Source organism: Xiphophorus maculatus, chromosome 13 (genome assembly GCF_002775205.1).
Source record: "Xiphophorus maculatus strain JP 163 A chromosome 13, X_maculatus-5.0-male, whole genome shotgun sequence".
Taxonomy (NCBI): Eukaryota; Metazoa; Chordata; class Actinopteri; order Cyprinodontiformes; family Poeciliidae; genus Xiphophorus; species Xiphophorus maculatus.
In genome coordinates, this window is record NC_036455.1 from 14,993,145 (window position 1) to 15,010,774 (window position 17,630).

The window sequence follows — 17,630 nt, forward strand, 5'->3', positions numbered from 1 at the left end:
TCTACTGTCTACAGAGCAGAAGGGAAGGATTTCAAGCTCCATGCTCACTTTAAACGAGCAAGAATAGTTCTTTCTTTTATCTCGGGGCCTGCTGTGGTGGCGCAGCGGGTTAGCCCCACATTTGGAGGCCTTAGACCCGCGGACGTCGCGGGTTCGACTCCCGGTCCCGACGACCTCTGCCGCATGTCCTCCTTCAAAAAATGGTGCCGGCTGAAGGTTATCCTGCAATAGTCAGCCCCGCCCACTCCTCACTACGTCCCAGGGCTGCCTACTGACCAGTTCTCTGTCCAACAGGTCCGGAAAATCTCTGAGACCTGGGTACTCTAAAAGTACTCTATAAGAGATAATCTATTTAAACTGGTGGCGAAAGTGATTCGTCTAGCTCTAACTACCTCCAATCCAGAAGTTATGACCCTTTACAGTTAAGAAACAATCAGCTGAGTAGCCCTCACAGCTGCATAATTCCAATAACCACTTCTGTTAACGGTAGCCCACTTTCTAAATCATAACTTGCACTTGGAACCGGCTAGATTATGTTTAGTGACTTAGATGTAAGTCCCAGGGTCATTATTTACTCTCACCAAAGGAAATTACGAAGCCTCCTATTTACTGGAATCATGTACATTAGTTTTACCTTAATTAAAAAAACTGAACGAAGATTAAATGACTTTATTAATTCCAATGTCCACCAACCTCATTAGAATTTTATGGTATAAATTTATTAAGCAAGCTTAAGCAAGGATATGCGACATACAAATCAATAATCAATCGTATATAATTCAAAAACAGTGTAATAAAATTTACATGTACAATCCTACTACCCTGTCTCCTTTCCCTAACTTTAAGTCGCACGTTCTGTAATGGAATTTCAATGAGCAGATTCAACTCATACCCAGACGATGGTGGATCTTTTGGCAACAGGAATTTCTAGCATCCTTGGTAGAGGTCTTTGCCTTGTGTGGAAAAATCCTCCTTAGAAAGGAAACAAAGCAGAACGGGTCCGAATCCTTTTGCAAAACCCAGTTCCTCATCCCTGAGGGACCTTTGTCCTTCCTCCAAGTCTTGTTGCAGAATTGAAATTGCTGGGTTGAGACGAGACCGACGGTCGAATGAAGAACTAGAGATGGGGCGATGGGACCCAGTCCTTTCTTGGCGGTGTGAAGTCCGAGCTCCCCCGTAGTTCTGAAGTGCGGTCCGTAGCTCAATCTGCTCCTGCAGGTTGTCTCTTCTTCTGCGCCGCCGGACTGGGAACAACTGGTTCCTCTTTGCAGCCCCTTTTTATACCTTTCTCCACCCTGTGTGTGTATGGGGAGGTTTGGTCTACGTGACTTTCTCCACATCTGCTGTGTTCTCATGACAAAAGTCCCCACATTTCCCAACCTGTTTTTGCTGACCGTAAAGCCAAACTCACCGCACCCTCCCCCCTGTGTGCCCTGGCCATCTGTTCAGAACTGCTTGCGACATTTCCTGTTATCAGGGCTGTACTGCATTCCCCTCTTTTCTATATCTCACGTTCCTCTATTTCAGTAAACCCATTCAACCTGTTGTTAAGCCTGTTTGAATTAATTTCAAATGATTTCAACTTCATATTCATTGACAATAAATCATTAAACATAATCATTACATAGTTAAATCATTACAGATCCTTAATCAGAGATTCTTTGCAGAAAGTTATTGAGTGATTACTTATACTCATATTATTCAAACATATTCAACTTAATTAACTTTTAACCAAACCACAAGATTACTTTATTTCTTCCAAGCCATTATGCACCTTTTTCTGCGTGTGCCTGGACAGATCTCATACCCTTATGCCAGTTTTCTTGACACGGCTCAGCTGGCTGCCTGCAGACGCAGCTCCTTGTCGTGTGCTGTAACTGCGAAATAATTTCCCTGCTGGGATGAATAAAGTAAAAATTATTATTATTATTATCTCGATGCTGAAAATACTAGTTTGAGCTTCAGTGTTAGTCAGGAGTCTTTGTACATTTTTTATTCAGGATAAATTTTCCAGTTTTTCCTTCCAGGATTTTATTTCTCTTGATGTTTGCTTGGTTTAAAAATTAAAAATTAGACTTCCAGTTATGGCGCTGAGGTGAGCAGACGCATTGAACCAGAGCTCCCAACTCGGTCGTCTAATTCCCCCTTGCCAGAGCTGAATTAACCCTCTAAAATCGATTATTTTATGATGAAAAGGGGAAAGGCATCAAAAAGTAACGGTAAATCAAAACAAACAGACAGAGAACTTTATAATAGTGATGGGATTTTTGGCTCCTTTTCGAGATGCGGCTCTAATGGCTCTTCTTACTGTGGAGAGCCGGCTCTTTCGGCTCCCCATATAGATTTTTGACATTATTAATTAATTTATAGCTTAAACCTAATTTTATAATATTTTGTTTCATTATTGACATTGTTAAGCACTTATGATGAGTAAAAATGCCGCATAACAATGCTATAGCAATACCGATGCGTGTGATGTCCACATGTGGCTGCAGGTTGTTTGTCGAGCCTGCAGATAGGAAATGCTGACTTTGCTCAGTCTGCACTCTGCCCTGGAGCTTGATGTATCATTAACATGAGTCCAAATCTTGCTCCGTTTTATGTCACTCATTTATTTTCACCTATTCAGTTCTCACACTGACTCCCCTTCTTTCTGTGCTTCTTGACGCTCAGTGAGTGTCTGTACATAAACACCTGCCGACGAACGCTATACAGCTTGGCCAATTGCCTGCCGTTTCCACAAAAAAAGTGGAGATAAACTTTTTTTTCAGTGTTTTCCCGCCACATTATTAATTGAAACTATGTGTGATTGGTCAGATGTGTGGAGCACACGCTTGACATGAGGGCAGTGGACCGACCTAGGGGAAAAACTCTCCGCTCTGGCAGAAGAGCAAAACGCGCAAGGAGAGGGAGAAGGGGGGGAGAGACAGCGAGGCACCGCAGGACAAAAAAAAAAACAATGTGGGGAAAAACTATCGGCTCTGGCACTTGCAGAGCACAAGCACAACGACAGGGAGGTGGAGAGACAGCGATATACTGTAGAAAAAAACCGGCTCCCAAATAGGATCCTAAAACGGCTCCCATTGTGGAGCCGGTTCCAATCGTTCACTTCAAAGAGCCGGCTCTTAGAGCCGGATCGTTAGCGACCGACACATGACTACCGGGCAGATGTGAAGGAAGAGCTGAGCTGCTTTCCTGACGACTTCTCCGCCGACATGAAGAGAGATTTAAGACGTTTTCAAGAAGAGATTAATGGAAGACTAAACGAAATCGTGTCGGACATAAAAGAGAACCAGAAGAGAACGGAGGAGTCGTTAAAACGTGTGGCAGAAATGGAGGAGTGGACCGCGGCGGTGAAAGAGGCGCTGTCTCAAACTATAAGCAACCAAGATCAAATTCAAGCCAAACTGACTGATTTAGAAGCAGGCTCACGCAGAAACAACATCCGTGTGTACGGGATTCCGGAGGACACAGAGGGAGACAATTTGTTGGAGTTTATGGACGGTTTCATTAAGGCTGAGCTGTCTCTCCAGGATACAGATCTAGCTATACAACGCTGCCACCGGGCTCTGGGTCCCAAACCGCCGCAGAATGCGAGCCCCCGCTCCGTGGTGGTGATCGCCTTTCTGGCATTCAGAACCAGGGATTTGGTGCTTCGCGCCGCGTGGAAGAAAAGAGAGGTACACCTCAACCAGCAGCGGGTCTATTTCGACCAGGACTACCCGACAGAGACCCAAAAGAAGAGGAAAGCTTACGCCCCTATCAGAAAACTTCTGAAAGAAAAAGGTCTCCGTTTCCAAACCCCGCAGCCAGCGAAGCTCCGAGTGTTTTTTGACGGCGGCCCGGTCACGTATAGCAGCGCGGCGGAGGCCATGAAGGACCTGCAGAAGAGAGGTCTCGCTCCCGACGGCAATAGCAACGATGGTTATCTCACGGCAGCGCCGATGGAGAAACTGGACAGACTGTCCTGGGTGATGGTGGAGGCCAAACGACGGAGCTCCGATGCACACGGAGAGAGAGCACGGAAAAAACTCAGCGGATTTCGCCATGAGGCTGGAGACGCTGCCGCTTCTCCAAGTTAAGCGCCGCTCGGTAAAACCATGCGGTAAGATGAGCGATCAGTGATCTGATCCAGCGTGTGGACTAAGAACTGAGACACTGGCAGACATCATTATAATATCCCTTCATTCAACTTTCGCTAATGTTAACTAGAAATACGTTACTGATAAAAAAATAAAATAATAGATAACACATGACCGTAGTTTTGGGAGCCGGTTTGAAGGCTCTGATTGTGCACTGAGTTAAACTCATACCGAGCTATGTCAGTTTGCACCGGAGAGACCCCCCATGGAGAGACCCCCCATGGAGAGACCCCCCATGGAGAGAGTCTCATGGGGATTTTTCTCTCCACCCAGGACTCCTTATTGAGTCATTTTGTTTTGGAAGTCGTTCCTTTAGTATGTTTTCAAGTTTCAGGTTCCTTGTTTTTGATTTTTACAAATGTTTTATTGTTAAGGTCACCTTGGATGTGTAAGTTAGAGGGATTTATCCATTTAAAGATTTATGCTCCAACAGCAATATAAATTTATAACTATTAATGTGCACGGGTTACAGAATCCAATTAAAAGAGGAAAGCTCATAGCTAAGATGAAGAGAGAACAGCAACAAATTATCTTCTGGCAAGAAACCCATTTAACAAAACAGAATCATGAAAAATTTTTAAAAAATGGGGTTTAAAAAGACATTTTATTCCTCCCACTCAAATGGAAACACTAGGGGCGTGGCAATATTAATTGCAAATAATATGGACTTCCAGGTATCCGAACAAATTACAGACAAAGAAGGCCGTTTTGTTTTGGTGAGGGGAACACTAGACTCAAACGAAGTAACTTTATATATAGGCCTCCAGGACATGACAAAACATTTATTGATAAAATATTTGATCTTATATTGACTGAAACATCTGGCATGTTGGTATGTGGAGGGGACTGGAATGCACAACTGCATCCTTCCCTGGATTCTTCAAACCCTTTAAAAAAATCAACTCAGAATCCCTGCATATAAACAAAATGATTAAAAGGCTTATTGGATGTCTGGAGGGAATGCCACCCATTGGCTAAAGAGTTCACCTTTTTCTCCCACCCTCATGGTGTTTACTCAAGAATTAATTATTTTTTCCTATTTAGAGCAGACAGATGCAGGGTCCTAGACTGTAGTATTGGTACTAGGGATGTGTCGGATCACTCTGGGGTATACTTGAAACTACATTTAGACTCTCACCCTAAGACAACAATATGGAGACTTAACACAGCTCTGTTGAACGATAACAAATTTGAGGAATTCGTTAACAAGGAATTTACAGAATATGTTGAATTTAATAACAGAGAAGAAATGTCTCCAAGTATATTATGGGATGCAGCAAAAGCAGTACTGCGTGGAAAAATTATAATGTGGGCATCAAGGAAGAAAAAAGAAAAATCTGAGCAATTCAATGACCTGACTAAACAACTAAACATTTTAGAGCAGAAACATATTGAAACCAAAGACCCTGCTCTGCTACAGCAAATAGCTGCAATAAAAGTCGACCTAAATCAGAAACTCAACGACAAAGTGATACTTAATCTCAAATATATTAAACAAACTTACTATGAAAATGGACCCCGAGCGAAAAAAATATTAGCCTGGCGACTAAAACAACAACAACTTGACAGATCCATCTTTAAAATTAAAAACCCCATTTCCAACCAGTTGTGTTTCTCCCCAGACGAAATACATAAATCATTTGAAATATACTACAGGAACTTATATAGTCAACCCGAGTTAACTGAGCCACCCTCAGTAAAACAGTTTCTAGATTCTTTGGATCTCCCCTCAATTGGCAATGAGCAAAATAAGTGGTTATCTGCAGATATAACACCAGCAGAGGTCGATAAAGCCATCTCAAAACTGAAAGCTAGTAAGTCACCAGGAGGAGACGGATTACCAGCTGAATGGTATAAAATCTTTAGGAGATCTATAACACCTTTGCTGTTAAAATGTTTTAATCATGTGCTTAAAGGAGGGGAGACGCCACCATCCTGGAAACAAGCGATAATATCCGTTATACCGAAACCAGGAAAGGATAAAAGTGAGTGTAGCTCATACCGGCCCATTTCAGTCCTGAACATTGATTATAAAATATTCACTTCAATAATTGTTAGTAGACTAGAAAATATTATCCCCGAACTGATTGATACAGACCAGACGGATTTATCAAAAATAGACGTGCACAGGGTAGTGTGAGGCGAGCGTTACACTGGTTCCACATTATGAGCAGAAATAATCTGAAATCTTAAGCAATCAGTTTCGATGCTGAAAAGCCTTTGACTGTGTATGATGGGAATACTTATATCTGGTTCTGCAGAGGTTTGGCTTTAATAATACAATCATAAATGGTTTAAAATCAATATACAGTTCGCCAGTAGCCCGGATCAAATACATGGAGGCCTTTCAGGCACAATCCCTCTGGAACCAGGATGTCCTCTGAACCCAATTCTCTTTGCACTTTTATAGAGCCACTTGCTCACAAAATTAGGGAGGACCCAGAAATTAAGGGAATCATATTTAAGGGGAAAGAATAAAAATCATGTCTATACGCCGATGATGTCCTGGTGACCCTATCTGACCCAGATGCCAGTCTACCTAACCTCATGTCCTGCCTCTACCAATTTGGACTTTATTCAGGTTATAAATTAAATATTGGAAAAACTCAGACCCTGTGCTTTAACTACTCACCCAAAGAAGATATAAGTAATCAAATTTAATTGGAAAACAAGAACCATGAAATATTTAGGTGTTAACATTACTAAAAATTTCAACAAAATATACAAAGTAAATTATGGTACTATAACTAATAAAGTTAAAAAATAACCTGGACAAATGGCTCCCCTGACGCTCGATTTGTACAACCGAATAGAAATCATAAAAATGATAATTTTACCTCAACTGTTGTTCCTTTTTCAATCTTTATCAGTAGAAATTCCTACCAAGCAGTTTAATGATGGAACCGGATCATCTCCAGGTTTATATGGCAGAATAAGAAACCAAGGGTCTGTGATAAAACCTTACAATTACCAAGAGATAAAGGAGGAATGTCGCTCCCATGTCTGGAAAATTATTACACAGCAGCACAACTGCAATTCGCGGTTTACTGGTGTGAAGAGGGTTATGAAGCAAAATGGAAAGAACTAGAATTAAGTCAAACTGAAACCCATACAAGCTCTGCTGGGGGATAAAACCTGGAGACTATAGATGCAGGTGAGTTGAGTGTTTCCACAAAAGTCCCTCTCAGCATCTGGTTTAGAGAGTTTTCCACTTTTAGAGAGGAAAACGAGGTTATTAAGAAGGATGGAGCATGATAGGGATTTTGTACAACTTGACTCCAAATTCAATCAACTAACCAGAAAAGACGTGACATCACACTGCGTGATTTCTTCTGGAGCTGAGCTGGAAAGTTTCCAACTGCAGGAAAAATTTGACCTTGACAAACGAGACTTTTTCAGATACCTGCAGCTCAGGCAGCACTTTAATAAGAACATTAAAATATTGGAAAACAATGATCAGGACCTCACTAATATCTTTATTGATGCTTATAAAGGTAAATCTTATAAGAAGAGGCTGTCCAGAATATATATGTGCTTAGAAAATAATAAAACAACATCTACATTATTTATTAAAAATACACGGGAAAAGGAGGCTAAGCTAACGCTGACGGAGGACGAGTGGCTCAACATCTGCCAGACGAACTCCACCAGCTCAGGACACTGGAGGGAATTTTCATGGAAGAATATTGTTAGGTTTTTTATAAGTCTGATCATAAGGCATGTTTGATTTAAAGTTATCAAAACGGTGACTGTATGAGCTTGCTGAAGGGCGGTTACCAGGGGTCAAAGTTCACCTACTCACCATGAAACACGAAACTCTTATATATCCTGCACAGAAACTCACAGAGACACCAACCTTTCAGTTATTGATCATCATTAGGTGTCCTAAAATACCCTGAGGTGAAATTATGACATCACTTAGGCCACGCCCCCTGAGAACAGGAAGTGTCATGTTTTACTGTGAACGGTCGCTATCTTAGCCCTTTGACCTAATCAACATGAAACTGTGTCCAGAGACAGAAGACATGTTGGTGTGTTGTGGATCCAAGCCCTGACCGGCTGCGATGAAGCAGCTGGGTGTGGCGGCATGGCGAAGTGACCTGTAACGCCGATGCCATACGTTTGCTTCTAGTTTCCACATGTTTCGACCGAGCTGCACTAAACTTGGCCTGAGTGATCCTGGTGTGATGCCTGACAATGCTATGACATCATATTATGACGTCATCTAAGCCCCGCCCCCTCAGAACAGGAAGTGCTATTTTTTTAACTTGTAAAGTTCCATCTATGGCTCTCTTGACCTAATCAAAGTGATTCTGTGTTGGATGACAGACAGGAAGTTGGTCTCGCTTGCTTTAAAGTGCCAAGAGTATTCAATGGCGGCAACGCCGTTGGTATACGTTTGCCTCTGGATTCCACATTTTTTGACTGAGCTGCACCAAAATTTGCCTGAGTGATCCTGGTGGGATGCCGGACGATCCTACGTCATCATATTATGACATCATCCAAGCCCCGCCCCCTCAGAACAGGAAGTGCCATTTTTTTTCCTTGGAAAGCTCTGTTTATGGCTCTCTTGACCTAATCAAGATGATTCGGATGATGAACTCCGTCAATGCTCGCTGCTGGCTGAACCGTGTGGGCGTGGCCAAATGGCGAATATCAGTCCCTCGCCATATACATACGTTTGGCTCTAATTCACACATGGATCATCCGATTGGCGCCAAACTGGATATGTATGACCTTTGTTTACCTCTAAAGAGCCCAACGGGTTTGAGATGTAATTTGACTCCACTGCGCCCCCTAAGTTAATACATCGGCTGTATCTCCTCAATGCATCGACCGATCTGCACCAGATTTTTTGACAGTCGTTGGGGAGCGCTGCCGAACGTATTCACGCGTGTCGCCCGGTGGACGGGCAGGGAAAATGCGCGTCAGCTTCTGCAGTGGCAAGCGGGCTGCGGCTCTGGAAACCGTGCGAGAGCTTCTGCGGTGCCTGGAACCCCCGCGGTGGCCAATAGGCCGGAGCGGCGCTTGCTGCGAGGGCCGCCCGAGGCTGCTTGCAGCTTTAATTTAATTTTATTTTGTGTGTGTAGTATTGCTGTCCCCCTCCCTTGGTGACCTTTCAGTTCTGTATGCAGTTCATTGTACTTGTGATTTTTTTTTATTTTTATTTTATTTTATTATTACTATTATTTCCTCTCCTTTTTTGTGTTGTGGCTGTATTTTGCCATGTATAAAAATCTGATCAAAAATAAAGTATAAAAAAAAAAATTAAAAATTAAGCTATTTAAAGGTGGAGGTTAGACACCTTTGAGATGGGTGGCGGTCGAGGGAGGGGGCCCTGGCAGTCTGATCCTCGGTTGCAGAAGCTCTTGGGACGTGGAATGTCACCTCTCTGGTGGGGAAGGAGCCGGAGCCAGTGTGTGAGGTCGAGAGGTTCTGGCTAGAAATAGTCGGTCTCACCTGGACGCATGGCTCTGGTTCTGGAACCAGTCTCCTTGAGAGGGGCTGGACATACTTCCACTCTAGAGTTGCCCAAGGTGAGAGGCGTTGGGCAGGAGTGGGCATACTTGTTGCTCCCCATCTCGGCGCCTGTACGTTGGGGTTTACCCCGCTGAACGAGAGGGTAGCATCCCTCCGCCTACGGGTGGGGGACGGGTTCTGACTGTCGTTTGTGCTTACGGACCGAACGACAGTTCAGATTACCCACCCTTCTTGGAGTCCTTAGAGGGGGTACTAGTGCCCCAAGTGGAGGAGTTCAAGTATCTCGGGATCTTGTTCACAAGGGAGCGAGACATCGACAGGCGGATTGGCGCAGCGTCTGCCGTCAAGCGGCGCTGTACCGGTCCGTCGTGGTGAAGAGAGAGCTGAGCCAAAAGGCAAAGCTCTCGATTTACCGGTCGATCTACGTTCCCACCCTCATCTATGGTCATGAGCTTTGGGTCATGACCGAAAGAACGAGATCGCGGATACAAGCGGCCGAAATGGGTTTTCTCCGCAGGGTGTCTGGGCTCTCCCTTAGAGAGAAGCTCAGTCATCCGGGAGGGACTCAGAGTAGAGCCGCTGCTCCTTCACATCGAGAGGAGCCAGTTGAGGGGCATCTGGTCAGGATGCCTCCTGGACGCCTCCCTGGTGAGGAGTTCAGGTCCCACCGGGAGGAGGGGAAAACCCAGGACACACTGGAGGGACGATGTTCCTCTACTGGCCTGGGAACGCCTTGGGATTCCCTGGAGGATCTGGAACAAGAGGCTGGAGAAGGAAGACTGGGCCTCCCTTCTGAAGCTGCTACCCCGCGACCCGACCCCGGATAAAACGGAAGAAAACGGATGGATGGATGGATGGATGGTGAACCAGCTCTGATAGTTTCCCTCCATCAACTGCAAACTGAAACGAATGAATCTCCCAGTTTGTGTGTTTTAAATCCAGAACTCTGTTTTACATATTCTGTGTGTTTCTGCAGCTTGTTGCTTCACAATGCTGCTCTTAAATTAAAAACTAAACTCCCTTTATTCATCATTTCAGCTCTTCTTGATGCTTCCGCTCCAGATCCTGGGGTCCAAGTGGCACCTGAAGACATGGACGGTGAGTAAGACGTCGATCTGCAACCGTTCCTCCTGGCAGAGACCCAAACTCACGTCCTGCCGTTCTGGTGCCGACGGTTCGGCCCGCATCTGGGCAGCACCGTGCAGTGTGATGCTGCGGCGGTGGCAGGATGTGGGGTGACCTGCTGAGGAAGTGCCTCTGGGTGATGCAGCAGCTGCAGCACTCCCACGCAGACTGGCATCAAACATACTGCAGTTATTGAGACAAACAGCTTCAGCCGCAGATCCTCACTTTACCTGCAGAATCACAGGAAGGGAAACAAGAACAACTAAAGGTTCTGTCAAATTAAAGCAGGAGGTAATTTTAGTTCAGTTTTTCATCATCAGGTCTGTTCTCCTTCGCTTGTCCTCCATCTCTCCCTTTTGGATTCACAGCAGCACCTTCTCACCTCTGGATGTTTCTGTTTGCTGCTCCTGAGAAACGTTGGGATATATACACTGCCTGGCCAAAAAAAACGTCGGCACCAAAAACTGGTCAGACTCTCTAATATTTTGTTGGACCGCCTTTAGCTTTGATTACAGCCTGCATTCGCTGTGGCATTGTTTCAATAAGCTTCTGCAGTGTCACAAGATTTATTTCCATCCAGTGTTACATTAATCTTTCACTAAGATCTTGTATTGATGATGGGAGAGTCTGACCACTGCGCAAAGCCTTCTCCAGCACATCCCAAAGATTCTCAATGGGGTTAAGGTCTGGACTCTGTGGTGGCCAATCCATGTGTGAAAAAGATGTCTCATGCTCCCTGAACCACTCTTTCACAATATGAGCCCCATGAATCCTGGCATTGTCATCTTGGAATATGCCCGTTCCATTTGGGAAGACAAAATCCATTGATGGAATAACCTGGTCATTCAGTATATTCAGGTAGTCAGCTGACCTCATTCTTTGGGCCACAATGTTGCTGAACCTAGACCTGACCAACTGCAGCAACCCCAGATCATAGCACTGCCCCCACAGGCTTGTACAGTAGGCACTAGGCATGATGGGTGCATCACTTCACCTGCCTCTCTTCTTACCCTGATGCGCCCATCACTCTGGAACAGGGTAAATCTGGACTCATCAGACCACATGACCCTCTTCCATTCCTCCAGAGTCCAATCTTTATGCTCCCTAGCAAACTGAAGCCTTTTTTTCTGGTTAGCCTTACTGATTAGAGGTTTTCTTACGGCTACACAGCTGTTCAGTCCCAACCCCTTGAGTTCCCTTCGCATTGTGCGTGTGGAAATGCTTTTGCGTTCACAATTAAACATACTCCTGAGTTCTGCTGTTTTTCTTTGATTTGATTTGACCAAACGTTTAAGTAATCGCCGATCACCATCATTCAGGATTTTTTTCCGACCACATTTCTTCCTGGAAGACGATGGTGCCCCACCATCCTTCCAGTTTTTAATGATGCGTTGGACAGTTCTTAACCCAGTTCTAGTAGTTTCTGCAATCTCCTTAGATGTTTTCTCTGCTTGATGCATGCCAATGGTTTGACCCTTCTTAAACAGACTAACGTCTTTTCCACGACCACAGGATGTGTCTTTTGCCATGGTTGTTTAAGAAATGAGGAGTTACTCATTGCATCAGCTGGGGTTAAATAACTTGTTGCCAGCTGAAAGATAATCGCCTATGCAGAACTTATCCAATAGGAGGCTTGTACCTATTTGCTTAGTTAAATTCAGGTGGCGACTTTTTTTTGGCCAGGCTGTGTATTTTCTAGGAAGCAGCTCATTTTTATTGCTTTGTACATAAGTGGTGCTTTTTGAAAGTGAACCAGGTTAAGAAATGTTAATGTCTTTGATCTGAAAACAATGTCTTGATTATTAACTTTATAACCTTTGAACCCACCGCCTGTTGATGGTGGTGGTGGTGGTTGATGCTGTCAGGCTGGAGGAGGAGTCCTATCGGACCTTTTTGGCCGATGGGACCCCAGAAGCAGCTGATGGGTACCGGCAGGCTATGTGAGTCGGGTGGTCGCTGAGGCAAAAACTCTGGGTGGGAGGAGTTTGGAGATGTCATGGAGACATTCAATATGGCGTCTTGAGGGGGAGAGCAGTACAGCACCAACACCGATTATAGTGGGGATGGTGTGCTGCTGACCTGCACCCGGGACGACTTGGGTCAGTGGGCAGAATACTTCCAAGTCCACCTTAGGCCCATCAGGATGTCTTCCACTGAGGAAGCAGCGCCTGCAGACTTTGGGTCGGGCTCTTTAGTCTCTGGTGCTGAGGTCACCAAGGGGGTTAAAAAGCTCCTCGGTGAGATTCACCCAGAGTTCCTTAAGGCTCTGGATGCTGTTGGGTTGTGTTGGTTGATGTGATTCTGCGTTATTGCATGGATTTTGGGGGCGGTTCCCCTGGATTGGCAGACCACACAGTGTGTCCAACTACAGAGGGATCTCACCCTGTGTGATGAACCGAAGATTCAAAGTTGTGATTCGTCGGTCCATAGCACTTTCTCCCAGTTTTTAATAGTCCTATAGCACTGTTGCATGGCCCAGGCAAGCCTCCTTGTCATATTCTGACATCTTAGCAATGGCTTTCTTGTTGTAACTTGCTTGGTCAAACTTGCAACTCCAACTATTCTAATCAGAAGTAATTGCAGTAATTTCAGTGGTCGCTGAAATTACTGCAACCACTATTAAGCTGTGCTAGGAGCTGTTGTCCACCTATCAGGCTAGCGGTTAACTCTCAGACACTTGTCTTTTGTTTCCGTTCTTGCTGTGGGTCTGCCAGACCTCTTCCTGTCAGAGTTTGCTCCACTTTCCCCACTGAAAATAGAACTACATTTTTAAATGTCTGTTGTTGGAATCCATTTTTATTCACTACCTGATCAGATCTTTTTCCTATGCATTCCTTGAGATGAAGAAATCACTGCTGCAAACCTCACTGACAAACTTCCCCTTGCAATAAACCTCTGATAGACAAAGATAGATCGTAGATAAATCTTTATTGTCATTGTCACAAGAACAACGAAATTTAAAAAGTGCCATCAGTCAGTGCACATGCTTAAAAACAAAAAATAACTGTCTCACAATTTACACACAATGTAAGAAATAAATAACAAATAACTGATAAAAACAAACAAAAAGAAAAAACAAATAAATAAGAATAGCCACATTCTCACATACATCATTCATGATGATTAATGGTTGTTTCTGATTGCATTTAGTTTTGTTATTGCTATCGGGTAGCAATCTGCAGCTCATCCCCACTACAAAAGACCTGAATCCCGACGCCTTGTCTTTGCAGTCCGCCTCCAACTGAGACCGCCGAGCTCTGAATCTTTTCCTTCTAACCTTCTGGCCAGGAATAAGATTTGTTTCAAAACCTTTAAAGTGTTCACTATAAGGCGGTCTGCATACCTCACCTTTCTCCGTTCCCTTAGAGACATGAAAGTCTCTTGATGCGTCTACCTGCTGAGACCTGCCGTGATAACCTCTACGGGGTCGGTTCGCGGGGTCAGCGGAATAAGCAGGGAGACTCAGACTTCCCCGGCCTCCTGGTCCGACTCCTCCAGGAAACCCAAGGCGTTCCCATCAGGGAAACATCGTCCCTCCAACGTGTCCAGGTCTTCTTCTAAGCCTCCTCCCAGTGGGACCTGAACAGCTCACCAGGGAAGCGTCCATCTTGACCAGACGCCCAAGCCACCTTAACTGTCTCCTCTTGGAGAAGCAGCGGATCTAATCTGAGTCCATCCAGGATGATTGAGCTTCTCTCTGTAAGGGAGACCCCAGACACCCTACGGAGAAAACTCACTTCAGGCTCTTATATCTTTGATCTCATTCTTTCGGTCATGATTCAAAGCACGTGACCATAGATGAGGGAAAGAATGTAGACTGACCAGTAAATCGAGAGCTTCGTCTCTTGACTCAGCTTTCTTTTCACCACAACAGACCAATATAGCGCTTCCCTGCCCACCCACCGCTCCATTCTTCCCTGAGATACTTCAACTCCTCCACCTGGGGCAGGACCTCTTTCCCAACCCAGAGAAGGCACTCTGCCCTTTTCCGGCTTTAGACACTCAGATTTGGCGGCACTGCTCTAAATCATCCCGGCCGCTTCAGACTCAGCTGCGAAACGCTCAAGTGAAAGCTGTTGATCACGACCTGATGAAGCCAGTAGGACCACATCAACTACAACAAGCAGACACGATCCTAAGGCCACCAAAACGGATCCCCTCCACGCCTCAGCTGCACCTACAAATTCTGTCCATAAACATAATGAACAGAATTCAAGACTTGTTAGAGTGCAACTCTCCACAAACGAGTGTGACTTACTGCCAGCAATGCAGACAAAGCTGTGACATTGTCCTACAGGGACCTAACGGCCAGATTCAAAGACTGTTCAGTCTGGTGTTCCACAGCCAGAACCAGAATCTGAGGTTTGCCTATCCAACGGACCCTCCTCTTCAGAAACCCTGAATAGACCTTACACAGGATTAGGGTTGGCTTTGTACGCCATTAAGTAGGTAAAAGGACGGTTCCACACTGTGTGGCATCAACTGTCAAACATGGAGAGGGACGTGTAGTGGTCTGGGGCTGTTCTGCTTGTACAGAGTGAGATGCACCCTGAACCAAAACAGCTACCACAGCAGCGCCATGCAGTACTCGTGGTCAGGGTTCACCCATCAGCAAGATAAAGGGCCAAAGCATACAGCCAAGCTCTGCCAGAACCACCTGAGGAAAAACGAACAAGTTGAGCTGGAAAGCTTGAGTGGCCTGCAGAGTCTCCAGACTTGAACCCCATGGAGCTGGTTTGGGTTGAACTGGACAGAAGAGTTTATGCAAAGCAACAAGAGCCACTCATTCATGGGAACCTTTGCAACAGATATGAGAAGAACTTTCTGATTCTTGTAGAAAGAATACACGAGTTATTACTGACAAGTCAAAAGTTTAAAATGGTAAGAGTCTTGAACTTGTATAGTACTTTATCGAGTCCAGGAACCTCAATGCTCTTCACACTACGTTCAGTCACTCGGTCATTCACATGGTGACGGTGGAGAGCTACTAGACAGCAGCTGCAGTCTGACAGAGGCCAGGCTGCCAGGCACCGGCGCCACCTGTTGGGTCTTCTGATAACCAGCAGCAGGCAAGGCGGGTGAAGTGTCTTACCCAAGGACACAATGACAGAGCCGATCAGAGTGGGGCTCAAACCAGCAACCCACCAATTGTAAATAAGTAGAAGAGAAAAAATTATGGTCTATAAATTGATTCCATTATTTTTTTTTATTACTCCAGCTGCTTATTTGTGCTTTGATTTCACGTCAGAGTATCTGGCAGTTCATCCCTTTCAGTAAAAAGCTTGAAACGTTGGGGTGTTCTCAAACTTTGGAGTGGTAGTGTGTGTTTCCCAACAATTGTTCCAGCCTAAGCCTCTAGGGGGAAACTAACGTTTTAGTTAATCTTTTTATGAACATGAACAGTTTTTACCTTCTTCCAGGTGGTTTTCGAGAACTTTATTGTGCAGAATAATCCCCTGACCTGGGCCTGTCTTGTACATGTATTTGGCTCGTTGGTCACCTCTGATCACAGCGTCTTCTGCATCGTTTCCACTGCTTTGTCTTTGAGGTCATGGCCTTTAATTGATCGGCTCTAGGAGTCTGAACCACAAGCTTTGCTGCCGGTTTGGATAACCGCACATGTCCTGCAGCTCTGCTGAGACTGTTTAAACATCATCATCTGTTTATCATGCTACGCTGATGACGCTCTGTTCTCTGTTTCTAAAATCCTTCAGGTTGCTGCAGATTTCTGGTCCAGATTTGTTCCTCAGTGGTTGATGTTTGAGTACTTTCAGTTTTCATCCTGCTCCTCATCCTCTGCTCTGTGACCCTCTGTGCCCTCAGACGACCCTTATGTTCATCACCTCGACGCTACATGCAGGTGGACTCTCAGGATGCCTGGAGACAGGAGTGGGGAGGCGGTTCCACTCCCACCGGATTCTTTAGACACTCTGGCTGAGTGGATCTGCCAGGACCTTAAATGTGGAAGAGTTCATATTATGAAGGAAATTGTTGCGCCTCAAGACAGCAAGTGCTTCCAGGACTGTAGGTACCAGGACCGCCATCTACGGAGCTGCTTAGAGACGTTTACAGCAGGATGCAACGTTACCACAGAAGTGGTTTGTGGTGAGATTTCCTGATTCTCCAAGAAAATAATACATCTATGTTTGAAACTGTTTAAAAATGACTAAGATTCAGTGGTGAGGCTGCACCTTTAACTTTATGAAATGAAACCATATTGATGTTGTAGCAGTTGAGGAGCTCTAGAGACTGCAGTCCCTTATCTAGAATCTCTAGAATCAGTCATTTCTGAATTCAATCATTGGGTTGTTTTCAGGTGTGAACTTTTAACATCCTGGTCATTTTGTCTCCAGGTCATCAGTCCGTTCGGCTGGAGGGAGCTAAGGATCAGTGCGCCGGGCGGGTGGAGGTCTGGAAGGACAGGATGTGGGGCACGGTGTGTGACGACAGATTTGACCTGAGAGAAGCCAACGTGGTTTGTGCCCAGCTGGGCTGTGGGACCGCTCTAAAGGTGACGGGTCAGAATGGATTGTTCCCTCCAGGGAGCGGACCGATTCACCTAGACGAGCTGAACTGCACCGGGAACGAGCAGAACCTGTGGTTCTGTCCGGGTGTCCAGGAAAACTCCGACTGCGGACACAAAGAGGATGCTGGTGTGGTGTGTTCAGGTCAGTCTGATGGAGTTCACCCTGCAATCCGTGGATCGCTGGTTCGATTTCCGTTCTACAGCCCTTGTTTGTATAGTTGGGTAAGACTGGTGTTGGTCAGAAAAGCTGATGGTGCAAAATTGCTGCCTTGCCCCTGTTAACCTGCCCCAGGGTAGCTGTAGCTTCAATCCAGTATCCACTATCACCAGCATGTGAACCGAAATCTAAGCTGTAC

The 17,630-nt window shown here is 45.2% G+C and overlaps 1 protein-coding gene across 1 annotated transcript in view; it reads left to right on the plus strand.

Moving 5' to 3' along the window:
* The window catches only part of LOC102226881 (T-cell differentiation antigen CD6-like), a 42,743-nt gene that overhangs the window by 12,180 nt on the left and 12,933 nt on the right, over positions 1-17,630 (plus strand). Inside the window, exons 4-5 of the mRNA XM_023345348.1 lie at positions 16,572-16,853; positions 17,102-17,416. Of these exons, the coding sequence (XP_023201116.1) occupies positions 16,572-16,853; positions 17,102-17,416 (597 nt within the window). The remainder of the gene's footprint in view (positions 1-16,571; positions 16,854-17,101; positions 17,417-17,630) is intronic.